The sequence below is a fragment of the Manis pentadactyla genome, chromosome 2 (genome assembly GCF_030020395.1).
Source record: "Manis pentadactyla isolate mManPen7 chromosome 2, mManPen7.hap1, whole genome shotgun sequence".
NCBI lineage: Eukaryota > Metazoa > Chordata > Mammalia > Pholidota > Manidae > Manis > Manis pentadactyla.
Window position 1 is genome coordinate 84,452,880 of NC_080020.1, and position 17,008 is coordinate 84,469,887.

Below are 17,008 nucleotides of genomic sequence, written 5' to 3' on the forward strand. Positions count from 1 at the left end.
AAGTTATCCAGTTAGTTAGCATATAATTTTTCATAGTATTCTTTCACAATTCTCTGTATTTCTGTGGTGTCCGTAGTGATTTTTCCTTTCTCATTTGTGATTCTGTTTATGTGTGTAGACTCTCTTTTTTTCTTGATAAGTCTGGCTAGGGGATTATCTATTTTGTTAATTTTCTTGAAGAACCAGCTCCTGGTTTCATTGATTCTTTCTATTGTATTATTCTTCTTGAGTTTATTTATTTCTGCTCTAGTCTTTATCATGTCCCTCGTTCTGTTGACTTTGGGTCTCATTTGTTCTTCCTTTTCTAGTTTTGTTAATTGTGAATTTAGGCTGTTTATTTGGGATTGTTCTTCTTTCCTGAGGTAGGCCTGTTTTGTAGTATACTTTCCTCTAAGCATGGCTTTTGCTGCATCCCCCAGATTTTGCGGTGTTGAATTATTGTCATTTGTCTCCCTGTATTCCTTGATCTCTGTTTTTATTTGGTCATTGATCCTTTGATTATTTAGGACCATGTTATTAAGCCTCCATGTGTTTCTGGGCTTTTTTGTTTTCTTTGTGTAATTTATTTCTAGTTTCATACCTTTGTAATCTGAGAAGCTTGTTGTTACAGTTTCAGTCTTTTTGAATTTACTGAGGCTCTTTTTATGGCCTAGTTTGTATGATCTATTCTTGAAAATGTTCAGTGTGCACTTGAGAAGAATGTGTATCTTGTTGCTTTTGGATGGAGTGTTCTGTAGATGTCTGTTAGGTCCATCTGTTCTAATACGTTGTTCATTGCCTCTGTCTCCTTATTTTGTCTGGTCGATCTGTCCTTTGGACTGAGTGGTGTGTTGAAGTCTCCTAAAATGTACGCATTGCATTCTATTTCCCGCTATAATTCTGTTAGTATTTGTTTCACATATGTAGGTGCTCCTGTTTTGGGTGCATTGATATTTATAATGGTTATATCGTCTTGTTGGACTGACCCCGTTATCATTATGTAATGTCCTTCTTTGTCTCTTGTGACTTTCTTTGTTTTGAAGTGTATTTTGTCTAATACAAGTACTGCATCTCCTGCTTTTTTCTCCCTGTTAGTTGCATGAAATATCTTTTTCCATCCCTTTACTTTCAGTCTGTGTATGTCTTTGGGATTGAAGTGAGTCTCTTGTATGCAGCTTAGACAGGTCTTGTTTATCCATTAAGTGACTCTATATATTTTGATTGGTGCATTCAGACCATTTATATTTAGGGTGATTATCGATAGTTATGTACTTATTGCCATTGCAGGCTTAGGTTCATGGTTACCAAAGCTTCAAGGGTAATTCCCTTACTATCTAACAGTCTAATTTAACTCACTTAGTATGGTTTTACAAATAATAACCTAAACATTCTTTTTTTTTCCTCTTCATACTCCTCCATTCTTTATTTATTAGGTATCATATTCTGTATTCTTTGTCTATCCCTTGATTGATTTTGGTGGTAGTAGATTTGATTTTGCATCTGCTTAGTAATTAATTGTTCTATTTTCTTTGCTGTGGTTTTATTTCCCCTGGTGACAGCTATTTAGCCTTAGGAATACTTCCATCTATAGCAGTCCCTCCAAAATGTACTGTAGAGGTGGTTTGTGGGAGGTAAGTTCTCTCAGCTTTTGCTTATCTGAAAATTGTTTAATCCCTCCTTCAAATTTAAATCATAATCTTGCCAGGTAGAGTATTCTTGGTTCGAGGCCCTTCTGCTTCATTGCATTAATTATATCATGTCACTTCCTTCTGGCCTATAAGGTTTCTGTTGCGAAGTTTGATGATAGCCTGATGGGTTTTCCCTTGTATGTGATCTTTTTTCTCTCTCCATCTGCTTTTAAATGTCTGTCCTTATCCTTGATCTTGCCATTTTAATTATGTGTGTTGGTGTTGTCTTCCTTGGGTCCCTTCTGTTGGGCGATCTGTGCACCTTCATGGCCTGAGAGACTATCTCCTTTCCCAGACTGGGGAAGTTTTCTGCAATTACTTTCTCAAAGACACTTTCTACCCCTTTTTCTCTCTCTTCTTCTGGTACCCCTATAATGTGAATATTGTTCCATTTGGATTGGTCACACAGTTCTCTCAATATTCTTTCATTCTTAGAGATCCTTCTTTCTCTCTGTTCCTCAGCTTCTTTGTATTCCTCTTCTCTAATTTCTATTCCATTTACCATTTTTTCTACTATATCTAATCTGCTTTTAAATCCCTGCATTGTATGTTTCATTTCAGATACAGAATTTCTCAATGACTGAATCTCATTCCTAAATTCATCCCTGAGTTCTTGAATATTTTTTCTACCTCCATAAGCATTTTTATGATTTTTATTTTGAACTCTCTTTCTGGCAGATTGGTGAGTTCAGTCTCATTTGGCTCTTTTTTCTGATGTTCTTAAGATTTTTTTTTTGAACCAAGTTTGTCATTTCATATTTGTATGTGGCCCCCTCTAGTGTCCAGAAGCTCTAGTCTCTGGAGCTGCTCAGCCCCTGGAGTGATGTCTGGGGTTGCAGGGGAGTGGTTCTGGTGCCTGGGGGGAGGAATGGGCTGTTTTCTGATTCCTGGCTGTGTGCCTGTCTCCACTGTCAGAACCACAGGGCTATCACACAGGCGTAAACCTCTGTGCTTTGCCTCTGTAGCTGTCATAGGTGGGGCCTCCCTCTGGCTGGCCTGATGCCTGGGAAGGGACTGCTGGTATGTGAGCCAGTGCCAGCAGGCCAGGAGGAAGGTGCAGCAGGCTGTGTATCACAGTGGGGTGCCTCAGAGCTTAGTAGCCAGCCAGAGGGATGGAGTGTCTGCAGCTCCTGAAAGTTCCCAACCTGCTGGGCAGAGCACGCCCAGACAACCTTGTCCTCCTATCTATTCTCCTGCGCAGCAAGCTCCGTGCAAACCCTGGCCCTTCGACAACCCTCTCGTTTCTAGGAAGCCTCTTACATTGTCCACCTTTCCTTTGTCCCACAGCAGCCAGATATGGATCCCTGTCCTCCATAAATGGCTGGAATCTCAGTCTCTCCAAGTATTCCACCTCTCTTAGCTTTCCAACCCCACTAATCTCCAGAGCACCATGCAATGTAGGTTTGTGCTCCCAAAACAGATCTCCAGGGCTGGGTGTTCAGCAGTCCTAGGCTTTCTCCCCCTCCCTGCTCTATTTCTCTTCCTCCTGCCTGTGAGCTGGGATGGAGGTAGGGCTTGGGTCCCACCCTATCAAGGCTTTGGGATGTTACCCTGTTTTGTGAGGTCTGCTCTGTTCTCCAGGTGTATGCAGTCTGGTACAGCCTTCTTTCATTTTGCTATTTTAGGATTAGTTGTATTAACTATATTTTCATAATATATGTGGTTTTGGCAGGAGTTCTTTGTCTCATCTCTCATGCCGCCATCTTGAATCCTCTCTTGACAGATGCTTTTCTATAACTTACTTGTTATTAGTTAAAGTATGGGTCCACTGATGGGATTTTAGAAGTCTATTTATATTCAGTGTTTTGTTGTAGCATTTAAAACAGTCATATTTCTTTTTCACATGGGTATCTGAGTATGTTTTTAGTGAGTGTTGAATATGTCTATGTAAATGCATTTCCATTTCAGAGACAAGTGCTTTTGGAAATTGTGCCTCTTATTTACCTGTCTTAATTAGCATGAGTGTTAACTATTTGAAAATTTTGAAGCATTTTTAAGGAATAATATAAATAACATAGTTACTATATATAAAGGAGTTAGATTTTTCGTTTTATTTTTTCTACATTTGGAACTTCAAATTTCAGAATAAGCCGTGGTTCTGTTTTGTTATAGTCCAAATTTCTCAGATAGATTCATTTAGTATTGGTCAGATATCATACAACCAGGGATAGTAGAAAAAATTTACTCTTCCCATACATGTAGTGAGATCAGTGATTTACTTTAATATTAAGCCAAATAATTTTAAATAATATAATTCTGATGAGAATATATTAAAATTGCACCATGTCATAAGGTTGGCAACATACATTAAATTTTCTTTCATTTTAGAAATTCATAGTCTTCATATAACTTAATATCTTAATTAGTTCAAGGAAAATGTATCATGTTAAACTCTCTTATTAAACAGTAACCACATGAGGTATGGTTTTGTTTATTTTAACTACAGGGTATTTTTTTTAGCTTTATTAAGATAATTGACAAAAATTATACATATTTAAGATGTACAATTTGATGTGTTGATGTACATGGTGAAATGATCATCACTACATGATTTATTCTCAGTTGAGGATAATATTTCTGTTTGCTTTTTCCAATTTTTGGACATAAAATAGTACATGTATTTCTTATATGGTACTTTTTAAACCTTTTATTTATTCATCTTCAAAGTCCTAACCCTGTCTAGTTGAACACTTCTTGAAGACAGGATTTTTATGTTATCGTGTGTGATAGGTTGCTCCCTCATTTGTCTGTGTCCTATAAGCAGACATTTGACATTCTTGAAGTCTGTATGCTTACCATATAGTAGAATTTCAATGAAAGTGTGATGAATGAATGGGTAGCAGTGTATATAATAAAACAGGTACTGTAGCAAGCATAGGACATACAAAAATAGGGCTCCTATAAGCATGGGAGAAGTAGATGGTCCATTATTAGAAATAGATACATAAGCAAATTACCATAGGATAATACTTGCCTGAATAGAGCATAGCAAGTGATTGAAAGTACATGGCAGAGTATTACTACTACTCATGGCCTGGAATAGGTGAGTAGTAACTGAGCTGACTTTTTCCATAACAGAAGTTGTTTGGGCATTCCAAAGAAGGGCATGTTAACAAGCACAGGTGTGAAAGAAAATGGCATGTTTGGAATGTAAGAGGTGTTTAGTATTGAAGAGATTGAGAGTTTGTATTCTAGGCCGTGATGAGCCATTATAGTTTGTTGTGTTTTTAAAACAAAGGAGGGTCACAGTTTGTGACTTAGAAGTGTCTCTATGATCGGGGTGGAGGGGATTACTGGACATGTGATATAGCAGGGGTACCCCCCTAAGGATGATATTGGAGTAGTTCACATTAAAGATGGTAAGGGCCTGAACTAAAGCATTGGTAATGTAAAGGAGGGGGCAGCTTTGAGAGATTCTTCAGAGTCAAAATTGGCAGGCTTTGTGGTTGGTTAAATGAGGCATAAGAAGTCATTACTGTTTCACAGGTTTTTGGCCAGAATGGCTTACTGAATTGTTATTGCCATTAACTGAGATAGGGAATAGTAATGGGAAAAGAGAAGAGTTCAGTTTGGGACCTTTTGGATTAGAACTGGGTGGAGTATCCACTGGGAAGATACTTCATTTGAAATAGAGGTTTGGAAATCAGGAAAGAGGTTAGGGAGTTGAAAGTGTATATTTGGATTCATGAGCAAGTAGATGTTGAAGTAAAGGTAGTAGGTATTACAGAGGAAGAGCATGTGAACTGAAAACAGAAGGTAGCTCAGGACAGAATACTAGGGAACCGCAGTGTTACACTATTGTAACATATTTAGATGGCTTGATAAATTCTTAGGCTGATAATAACTGAGGCTGTAACACAGACTTTTGTATCTTGTGTGAGTTTTCTTCATTGATGAAAAGTGAATACAGAAATATCATAATAGAAAAATGTTTTAAAAGATTTTATTCTATGCTGAATGAAGTAGATCCATAGAGTGAAAAATGATCTAAAACTTTTGGTTTTAACCTGTATCTCTATTGTAGATTGATTCTCTAAAAGATGCCTTTGCAAGTACTTCTGAAGGTAAGAAATTCTGCTGGGCTGTCAGTAAGTGAAGTGCTTAGAATTAGGTTATGTATTTGTGTGTTTGTGTATGTGTATTTGTGGGTCCCTTAGAGTAAGTGATGACTTAACCAGCTACAAAAGCTGGATCTGGGTTCTAATGCTACCACTACTGATTTTGCTGTTCAGAGTAAGTTTGCTGTACCTCTTTTCCTCATGTCCTCACCTGTAAAATAGGGACAGTAATATCTACTTTGTTTATTTCCCAAGCTTTTGGGAAAGAATATAAGTAAAAATGCATAAACACTTTGCAAAGCTCAAGGTAACAGGGAAGTGTGAGGAATGAATATTGACTAAGTTCCTTCATAATTTGGAAAATAATTGTTTTTCTCACATTGTTTCTTGCCTAGTGTGAGAGAAAAGTGTGTAATGGTGGGGATATAAGTATAATTACCATAGTTCTTGCATTTCTGTGTATTTTAACAGGTAATCTTTGAATTAATAATAAATTATAGTTTTGGTGTTTTTCTCAGGTCACGATAAAACACCTGTTTCCACTCGTACTCGAAGTAGTCATCTGAAACGGCCAAAGATTGGAAAGCGGTTTCAGGATTCTGAATTTAGTAGTTCTCAAGGGGAAGATGAAAAGACTGCTCAGACTTCACCTACAGCTTCAATAAACAAGTAAGTAATTATTTATTTTACTCTCATTAGTTTGTTTATTTTTATTTTTATATTACTAGTATTTACTATTTAAGGAAGAGGCTGTTATATTGTTTGTACAACAAATGACCTTGGTGTAGAAATTTGTGTTTTCTTTTGAATTCATTTGAATTCTTTGAATTGTCTCTTTGTGGTAGAGGGAGAAATTGCTAGTAAGAGAGTGGAATCAACTCATAGTTTAATCTCTCATGTATGAAAATCCAGGAGAATATTATTCCAAACGAGTCATTATCACCAGCTTTGAATTTGACAGTAACTATAGTTTTTAGTAATGCTGAGGTTTATAGTCAATTTTTAAAACCTTCAATTTTACTTTATAAGGGGTTTGTTTTACTGGGTGGGATGTTGGACATAATGTAAATTAGCAATAACCATAAATAGTGTTGTCAACTCCTCCAGGATTTTAGTAGTCAGCTGAATCAACAGGACACTTGGGTCAAAACTTTATTCTCTATCTTCCTTTGAATCCTAAGGAAAGCAAAATTAGACTTTTGCTCTAATAGTCCTACTAGCTGCTTCTGAGTCAGCCATTCATAGCTCTGCCATTTTTAGCTGTGAAATTATTTCACTCAGTTAAGAATTCTGATAGTTAGGCTAATTTCATTATGTAAATAATTTTAAATTTGGGTAATTGAGTATGTAAATTTTATTTTGGTGAAAAGTTCATGTTAAAGGCAAATATAAGTAAATATTTAGCAATTTGTGAAAAGAATAATCTGAGAGTTGAGATAATTAATTATGCTCTTTGCATTGAGCGACATTTTGATTTACTACCCATTTTAGAAGGGAATGTAACTGCATTTTAAATTGAACATCCTAGAACTATTGTGGAATTTTGTTTGCCTTTCATTAACAGAAGAGTAACAGTAAGACTTAATGCTTGAATGCTTACTCAGATACTACGAAGAATAAAACTCCGTCTTTGCCCTTAAAATGTCGACGGCCTGGTGGTTTCTAATACACATTTGTATCAGTGATTCTGATGAAGAGCATGGCAAAGTGGATGGGGATGGTACACTAATAACTGCACAATGCTGTGATGCAGAGGAGAGCGTGATTGATTCCAGTTGAGGGGATGGAGAGATTTGGCATTTCAGCAAGGCCTTCTTTAGTAGAAACTCAATAACAGAGAAGACTTTATAGCCCAGTGTTCCACAAACTATAGTCTATAGGCCAAATCTGGCCCCATCACCTATTGTTGTAAATAAAATTATGTTGTAATATATCCATGCTCATTAGTTTACCTGTTTATTATGGTTGTTTTTGTGTTACAGTGGCAGAGCTGAGTAGTTGTCCAGAGACCATATGGTCCACAAAGACTTATAGCCAAGGAAGTTTGCTGACCTTTGGTTTGTACTACTGCTGTCCAAAGAACTTTCTGTGATGGAAATGTTCTGTATCTGCCCTGCCCATTATGTCAGCCACTACTCAGGATGCCTATTGAGTACTTGAAATGTGGCCAGTGAGGAACTTAAGTTTTAATTTCATTTAATTTTAATAAATACAAATAATGACATGTGTTATGCGGCTGCTGTATTGTACCACGAAGATCTAGATTACAGGAATAACACGAGCAAAGGCGCAAAGCAAGGAGGAATGTTGATAAGGTTAACTGGTATATAAGGTAAATGGCTGCATATAGTAGGAGATAAAAATACAAGGGTCTGGTCATGTTAGGCTTTGGAAGGAGGTATACTGTTTTCTCTAAACCATAGGAAACCATCACAATTGTCTGAGCTGGTCTGTCACAGGTACAGATACATGTGTTAGAAACATAGCTCTGAAAATTACTAAAGAAAGAATGTAGTACAGGTCTGAGGGTGAGGTGGGAAGAAGTTACAGTGTCCACAGAGAATTGGGGTGTGAAGGAGGCCCATGAAGTAGGAATAGAAAGTTAGGGATATGATATGTTTGAAAGGCATTTCAGAGGTAGAACTAAACCATATCATTATTGTCTGAGCTGGCATTTTTGAGAATGAAAGGGGCATTATTAATAATTATGACAGTGCTGGGACAAAAGCTATAAACTGGACTGTTCCATCTCAGTACATTCATTTTAATGGAATAAGATCCAATCAGAATATAGATAGAGTAAAAGAAAGGTCTGGTTTAATGATTAAGAAGATGGTGATGTTGTTAATCAAACTGGAGAACAAGGTAGGAAAGAGTACAAATTTATAAGATGAAGAAATTGATTTTGGGTCTGTAAATTTTGAAGTTGTTGACTGGACAATACTTAGTTGATACTCTAAAGCGTTACTTTATTATTAAGAGATTACTGAAATTTTATATTCAACCTTAATAAAATACATAAGAATGGTTTTCTTTTGTTTTCTAGACTGGAGTTTGCTGCACGCACATCAGAGAGCTCCGAAGAGCTTCTGGAAGAAGAACCTGAACAGAGTGTGATTGAATTTGAGGATGAAAGTGTTGATAAGGATGCTCGGCCTACACCAGAAACCCAGACATGTCTAGAAAAGCAAGATGGTGAAAAGGTAAGAGATCACTTATTAAATAAAATGAATGGAAGTAACCTAAGTTTTAACTTTTTTAATTATGTATTTTAGATGTTAGAAATTGTATTTAAAAATAAATTTAGGTGTAGAAATTGTATTTAATGTTAAAAATCATATTTCTATATCAAGGTCAGCAACTGAAGTTGGGGAGAGAATAAAGTTACAATAATCATTTCATACTTCAAATGGAGTTCTTAAAAGTTTGACATACAGCAAAGATAAACTAGAAATGTTTAGTAAGGCCCCTCAGTGTACTTAAAATGTAAATTAATTTGTGGAATTAAACATACTTAAGAGGAGACACAAATGATGTGACTACAAGGTCTACCACATGGAACCATTTAGAGTTGTTAGCTTAAGTTTCAACAAGCCTTCAGCTGCACCCCTATTTTGGTTAGAAGGATAGAGTTAAATTTTGTCCAGAAAAACAAATATATATGACTACAATTGATTTACAAATTTCTGAAAAAATAACTACATTCATTTTTTTTTTTAACACTAGAAAACAAATGGGAAAATCCTGTGTGACTAAGTAAACTCTGAAACTCTGGCTTAATTTCTGCAGCTCCTCAAGTATTTGTCCCTATCTTCTTTTTTTCTTCACTGTCCATTTCCTTTCTTTCCCTTCTTTTTCTTTAATATTGTCAATCTTTTACATTCTACAGGTTCCTTATTTCTTCTTCCATATGTTTTAAGTTTCTTTTAAAATCTTTTACCTGTATGCCAAGCCTATGAACAAGTGAAATTCCATTACCAATTTTATTTTCTTAACTTACTCCAATTTAGCTCCTGCTTCCTGTACTTTATGAAACTGTATTTTTGAATGGAAATATTTTTCTTTTCTTGTAAAAAATTGGGAAAGTAAAGCACATATTTTAAAAAGGGGTTAGGAGGCTCTAGATGTATTTGGGAATATATGTATATATTTTCTCTTTCATAAACTTAAGATTATACCATACATACTTCATGTAACCTGTTTCATTTTCCCAACAATACATTGAACACATACTCTTGTAGGTCACCAGTGACACTTCGGTTTAATTCCAGTAGCTCTCCTTACCTAGACCGACTACTGTCTTCCCAGGATTCTCTAGTCCCCTGGCTTTATAACACGGTTGTACTTTGGTTTCTTGGTTTTCCTATCTCTGGCGGATTTTTGTTTGTTTGTTTTATTTATTTTTTGACTCTTGTGCTTCCTGCTCTTTTTCCTTTATTTGTGTCTGTTAGAAGCTCAGACTTTCTGCTCTTTGGTTCATGCTCTCTTTTTAGAAAATACATCTGGTATAATGGCTCAACTGTCATCTCTGTGAGGATGACCAATAACTCTAGACTTTTGATTCTGGTCCAGTTAGTAGTCACATAATGTTACTTGTCTTCTGAATATTTCTATTTACACAGAAGTCTTTTATCATCTTAAATTCAACATAATCTCTATTCTTATCACTTCTGCATTGAGCATTTCTCCTTGTTTCTTATCTTTCATTCTGTTCCCAAACTTAAAACTTGAAGGACTGAGTTTTTCTCTTCTATTACTGCTCACATTTAGTCACTCACCAAAATTCTGTTTTTTTAAGCTTTTCTGAGGCTTTCTTATTTTCTTCTTTTAACATTTCTCTTACCCTATTTAGTGCTTTTAGGAGTTTTATTGTAATTGCCTTCTGTGTGCAATCTATTCATACTATCTGGTCAGATTAATTTTTCTGAGTCTCTGATTTCAATATCCCCATGGAAAACTTCCCTTATATGATTTCAGTCGTCCTATAGAATACAACCAAATTGATTTCTGAACACATGAGTGCATCAGGTTTAAAAATTTTTAAATGGTAATAAATTGCCCTCTAATTATTAGAATGTCACTAGGATTAATTAGAAATATTAGACATTAAATAGAAGCCTTATAAATTTATGAACATTGGAAGAATTTCAGAAATTGTAGAGTTAGTGTTACCAGATTGACTTTATATATTTTAATGTGAGGAACAAGATTGTTGAAATGACTCTGGGTTGTCTGGTTGTCTGGACAATGAGCTAGCTGAGATTGAGGGCTCCTTCTCTCAGCAAGAAGCTATATTGAAACTCAACTTTCCACAGGACTGGTAGTGCTTCCTTCCCTTGGTAGGGTTACTTGTAATTTCCCACAGGTCCCAAAGATTCCAAGAGCTCATCTGCTGGCCAGTAAAGAGCTGGCAGCAAATCTAGATTCTCCTTGGTGCCTTTTTACTGAAAAGATTCTTCCTATTATTCTATAAGAAGAAAGAGCAAGAAGTGGGCAGGGTCTCTCCACAGAACCTTAGACTCATACTCTGTCTGCAGAACATCCTGGTCCTGTCCCCTCTCCATGAGAACAGGGGGAATTTGGGATACTTACGGATTCTTTTCTTTTACTGACCCTGCCTCATAAGTGTCCCCTTTCCCCAGTAAGACTATCTCCTGATGCATGCCCTATAATGTGGTAGAGTTTATGTTGAGTCCTGGTGCATGACAGGTGGGGACTGAGAATGGACCCATCTTGCATGAAAAATAAGTCTGTAATCATGTCCTCACTTACTTTCCCCCCTAATTGTGTAGGAATCTGAATTAGAACCTATGAACGGTGAGATAATGGATGATACTCCTAAGACTTCACTTATAACTGAAGAGGAGGACTCCACTAGTGAAGTTTTAGATGACGAATTAAAATTGCAATCTCTTAATTCCAGCGAAGACTCTATGAATCTTGTTCCACTGGTGGTAGAATCTTCAAAACCCCCTGAGACTGTTGCACAGGATAAGGTGAGGGGGAAAATAACCTAGTTGTTTTAGAGTTAAAATGTTCCAGTGTTGACATTGTGGGACAATGTAATTACATATATATTCCTCTACCTTAACATATACAGTCTGTCAGGACAGTTGAATTTTATGTTGGAGTAGGTATTTTAAGAAGATGCAATCAATAGTAGTCCATAAAATCAAAACTCTCTAACCTTACTGATAGCTGACTTATGGCATCAACATGAGTTTTTGTAGATTTAGGGAGAAGCTTAGAAAAATGGATAAAACATTATCTACCAAATATTTGAATACCTATGGCTAAAAGGTATTAAATAGCCTATGACCAATACAGTCATTTTAATTTGTTTTAATTAGGGAGACAGATTAACTTAATGGGAAGAAATCTTGATGGGGTATTCTAAAAGAAATTTAATTTTTAGTTTTGAGTATTTTAATTTAAGGCTAAAAATTACTAAACAGCAGTATGTTATAGTGTCTCACAGAAATAAATGATCAAATTTCCATTGCCCTCACCCATCATCTAATGAAACCACAGTCAAACTTAGTGGGGTGGCAATGTCAAGTCCCAAGGGACTCTTGGTTCTGGCTTCAGTAACACCAAGAACCTAAAAAACTTCGAATTAATCATAGTTTTTAAGAGTCTTGATAAAAAGTTTAAGATATCTGAAGTACTTTGTGAGGTAAAATAATTACTTTTATTATATCTTTAAAGCAAGAAATTAATCCAATTTTGAAGAAATTGAGTTGTGTTCAGAGTACACATTAAAAATATTGAATTCTTTAAAATGCAGTTCAGTTTCATTGCATATTAGTGTCTCAGAATAACTTATGTAAGAATTATATTGCGAAAGTTTGTTCACTAATTTTTTGTTTTCAGACCTTACATGTAACTGACTCAGAAATGTTGCTAGATGAAGGCCCATCTGATGAAAAGGGGCACCCTGAAGAGAAACTGCCAATGGCTTCAAGAAAGAAAGCCCATTTTGGGAGTTCAGACAGTGTTGCTACTATCCCAAATGAAGAACGATCTGACAGTGGTTTTCCAAACTCTGTGATAGCTGAATTCTCTGAAGAATCAATCTCTGAAAATTTATCACCCAATACTACTTCCTCATTAGAAGACCAGGGTGAGGAGGGGGTACCTGAGCCCCAGGAAACATCTACAGCTCTTCCCCAGAGTTCTTTGATTGAAGTTGAACTTGAAGATGTACCATTTTCACAGAATGCAGGACAGAAAAACCAGTCAGAGGAGCAGTCTGAAGCCTCTTCTGAGCAGCTGGATCAGTTCACACAGTCAGCAGAAAAAACTGCAGATAGCAGCTCAGAGGAAATAGAAGTGGAGGTGCCTGTTGTAGACAGGAGGAATTTAAGAAGAAAGGCTAAAGGGCATAAAGGGCCTGCTAAGAAGAAAGCCAAGCTGACCTGAAGAAGAAAGGGAGATGATAAATCCTCTTCTTTGTAACATAATTGTTGTTTTTAAAATATAATAAATAGCATGGGGCACAGGGCAAAAATTCCAAAATTTCAATTTGAACTTATGATGCCAGTTTTCCTTCCCCGTTTAGGACCTAGGATTCACCATTCTTTTTTATTTTTCAGGCTGTTTTGTGTAAATACAATTTTTTATTTTTATTAACCATATTTCGATTTTGGGAAACCAGATCATACTATATTTTCTTTAGTAGTTGGGGACATCTGACCATTAATATTTCAGAAGATTAAAAAACTGAAAGTAGTAGGCTTTCCATTACTTGTAAGGATCACAGAAATCTTTTATACTAAGGGTTTTAATAGTAAACTTGGTGAGAGTTCTAGAAATTTTATCTTAAATATCAAAACAAATGGCCATTTTTTTAAATGTAGGCATGCTTAAACAAAAACCAGTAAGTTAGAATAAATATACTTCAACTGAGAGCACAAATATGGCAAGTTATGGTCAAAGGTTTATGAAAGTGGTATTCTGGCCTCTTAATTCTTAGCTGTATAGTTACGGTTTCTTCCTTTGACTTCAATGTCTGGTTAAAGGTACAAAAGGTACAAAATCTATTTCCAACTCACTCTATAACATCTGATACTAACAGTATGCTAGAGATTTACCTCTGGCCTGTGGCACTAATAGAATTATTTTAAAAATTACATTTGAAGCAGGGTACTACACTTTTGTCCTCACTCAATTAACATGTATACTTCAGAAGTGTGAAAACTTCAGAAGTGTTACGAGTTTTCCTTAATCTTGCTACTGCCTTTATTCTAAAATCTTATTTATATTCCCCTCAGGTTTCATCCACTTCCCTAACTCATAAGAGTGATTCTTGTCAAAAGATCTGCCTGCCTGCCTGCCTTCCTGCCAGCTTATGTCCTTGGCATCCATTTTTGGGTAGGTTTGGAACTGTGCCCCCACAATCTTAGACCTAGATGGCAGGAATAACTCTGCCCTAGATGCTGTAGTTAAAAAAGCTTCAGTCAAATTGGAGGCTTTGGTTGTCCCTTTTGTCTTGTTCATCTTATTTGTTCTGTGAGCACAGGCTATGAGCTAGTCTTGTGTGTGTGCATTGTGTTGCCTTAGCAAAGGCCTTAGTCTAGAAAAACTTAAAAAAAAAATCCCTCTATTGCTTATTTTTGTGATTTATTAAAAAATGAACAAAATTGTTATTCTTTGACTCCAAAGAGAATCTTGAAACAGTCCTTCTCTTTTTGTGTGTATTCAGATTTGCATATAAATCAGAGAATGCTTTGAGACCATTTAGAATGTTATAAAACAGCTTGGTTCTTACATGAGAAAACATTTTACAACTTTGTGTCATTATTTGAGGTGCTAAGGATTGAGGTTGAAGGTTTTTTTGTCTACAGTCAGGTAATGTCATTGAATTTCATTTTGTGATGCTGATATTTTAGAAAGATCTAATAAATTGAGTTAAATATTTGAATAGGCAAAATAGCAAACTCTCTTATTCATGTACTTGTATCCTTTACATTTTCTTTATTGGTTATTTCACCTTTATTCACATTTCACTTCAAATGAAAACACTTCAACCATTTTCTCAACAAATGCTAATTAAGTGAAAGTAATACTAGTTTATCTAGCAAATGTTTATGCAGCTTTCTGTATTTTGTGAGAAACTTTTGTTAATACCACAATTGGGGAAATAAAGATTTAGCATATTCTTAACCTTTCCATTTTTAATTTCTTAAGATTAAAAAACCTAAAGCTAACACTTTTTACTTGGATGGTTCATTGTTCTCTTAAAATACTTTATAAAGGTGCAGTTTGAGAAGACTGAGCTTACTGACAATTCTTGATGTGTGAATATAGTTGCTGAGTTCACAAAAAAGGTTTATTTATTCATATATGATCACTGGGGACAAACAGTATAAACTTATACTAGTTAAACCTGTTAGTTTATTCTTAAACAGGAAGAGCATTTTGAACACTTTTAAAGCTTCTTGTTCAGCTCACAAAACTTTAGTTACGTATCAGTTCTGACAAAAAATATTATTTTGGTATAGATGGTAGAGGAGAAAATGTTAGGTTACATGGAAAAACCTGACTTTCATGTTCAGTAAATGAGTTCTATACTTAGTGTAGAATTTACAACAAAATTTATCCTCAAAAGAAATCTAAATAAAACTCAGATACTCATAGTTTTTTACAAGAAATTGAAAGGACTCATAATTAGAGGACTGAAATCTGATTTCAGTCAGTCTAGTTGTTGAGCGTCCAGTCATATTCTACAGTCCTTTGTGAGCTGCTTTTTTATTTAGAAGTCTTATTTATGGAGAAGGGAATTCACTTCAGTTTGTGTAAATAAGTATGTATTTCCTTGTGTAATATAAAGCAGTTATTGGCTAAATTTTAGTTCTATGTTCAAGTTTATTCAATTACTAGACATCACAGAAATATATTTAAGAATTTATTATAGAGCTCCTCTACAACTTTCAAAGGTGAGAGGGTCTATTATGATTTTTTTATAAAATCAAATAGCATGACAGAATGTCAGTCTTCTATTTAAAATGTGTCTATATTCAATGGTGTTTCCATTCAGTGCAGAGAATTATGGCAAAGATAACAACTACTAGTGATGAATGGTTCAGTTAGCTGACCACCAGAATACTATATAAAATGGTTTCAGTGACTTTAGAAAGGTATCTTGGAGGTTTATGATTGTATCAAATTGAATCTTTACCTAATATCTAAGTGTACTGCTCTTATGTTCTGCTTTACCCTTATGGATTTCCTTCCAAGGTTTGGTCACACCAGCAAACTGAAACAGATCTTAATGTAAATAATTTATATAAACATTACTCATCGGTGTAACAGTATTTTAGAAATAAATTTCTGCCTGTATGTCCACTAGTAGCAATATATTTTAAGGTGTGATCCAGATTTTCTTGGGTGTGATTAAAAATGTTACTTTCGTTTGTATACTCAGTATCAAGCTTTCTTTGTACAAGATAATTTGCTTATTTTTGGTTCTAAAAAATAAGCAAACCTCAGTTCTGTAGTATCCAGTGCTTATCTTTAGTTGATATTTTTCTTTCACTTTCCAAAAGTTAAGTCTTTCACACATTACCCATTTCTGTTAGTGGCAAAATTATTTGTTAAAATCTAATTGTAAGAAAGGTTCAGCTTTTGTCATTCTTAAGTAATAACACACTGGGTAGTCATTTCCAAGGACTAGCCTTTCTTTTCCTAAGTATCTATGTGTTCTAAGATTTCTGTTTGTAGAACTTAGAGAAGATGTTACATTATTCAGAATAGCAAGTCTTACTGAGGTACTCATGTTTGTTTTCTTGGTAGTTTTTTTAAGTTTAAAAATAGTCATTAAACCTCTATTTTGTGATTGTTTCCTGGTCTGTGTTTTGAAATTATTTCCCTTTTCCCTAATTTCATTGATGAAGATGTATTTAGATATTGAATTTATTTAGACAAAAATCTTGTTAAAGGCACAATCTGTGGTCATACTTTCAAGACAGACTTTAAAAAATAAACAATTTAAAACAATTAGTGTGATTATAGATTAATGTAATATATAGATACCCTAAAATCTCAAAGCCACAAACATAATTCAGATCACAAATGTGCTTTAACCAACTTACAAGCCTAATACATGACCTTGTTTAAGTAATGGAATAAATTTCTCTTTAAGGTTATCAGTGTAGTCTTTTTCTTTTTAAAACAATTTTACATGGACTTTAAACTTTTTACCATTCTCAAAACATAAATATACTACCCTAAGTTTAGAATATAGAAAATGCTAGAAATATAAATATGTTGCTATATATTTTT

At 35.0% G+C, this 17,008-nt stretch overlaps 2 protein-coding genes across 5 annotated transcripts in view; both read left to right on the forward strand.

Annotated features, from left to right (window-relative positions):
* Positions 1 to 16,567, forward strand: part of FAM169A (family with sequence similarity 169 member A) — an 81,345-nt gene extending 64,778 nt beyond the window's left edge. For all 4 annotated transcript variants that reach the window (XM_036886080.2, XM_036886081.2, XM_057494326.1 and 1 more), the window contains 5 exons: positions 5,692 to 5,731; positions 6,244 to 6,394; positions 8,772 to 8,928; positions 11,518 to 11,721; positions 12,599 to 16,567. In XM_036886080.2, the coding sequence (XP_036741975.2) occupies positions 5,692 to 5,731; positions 6,244 to 6,394; positions 8,772 to 8,928; positions 11,518 to 11,721; positions 12,599 to 13,147 (1,101 nt within the window). In that variant the 3' untranslated portion in view covers positions 13,148 to 16,567. The remainder of the gene's footprint in view (positions 1 to 5,691; positions 5,732 to 6,243; positions 6,395 to 8,771; positions 8,929 to 11,517; positions 11,722 to 12,598) is intronic.
* The window catches only part of GFM2 (GTP dependent ribosome recycling factor mitochondrial 2), a 90,134-nt gene continuing 86,360 nt past the window's right edge, over positions 13,235 to 17,008 (forward strand). Inside the window, exon 1 of the mRNA XM_036886078.2 lies at positions 13,235 to 14,098. The gene's annotated coding sequence lies outside the window, so the exon portion shown is untranslated. The remainder of the gene's footprint in view (positions 14,099 to 17,008) is intronic.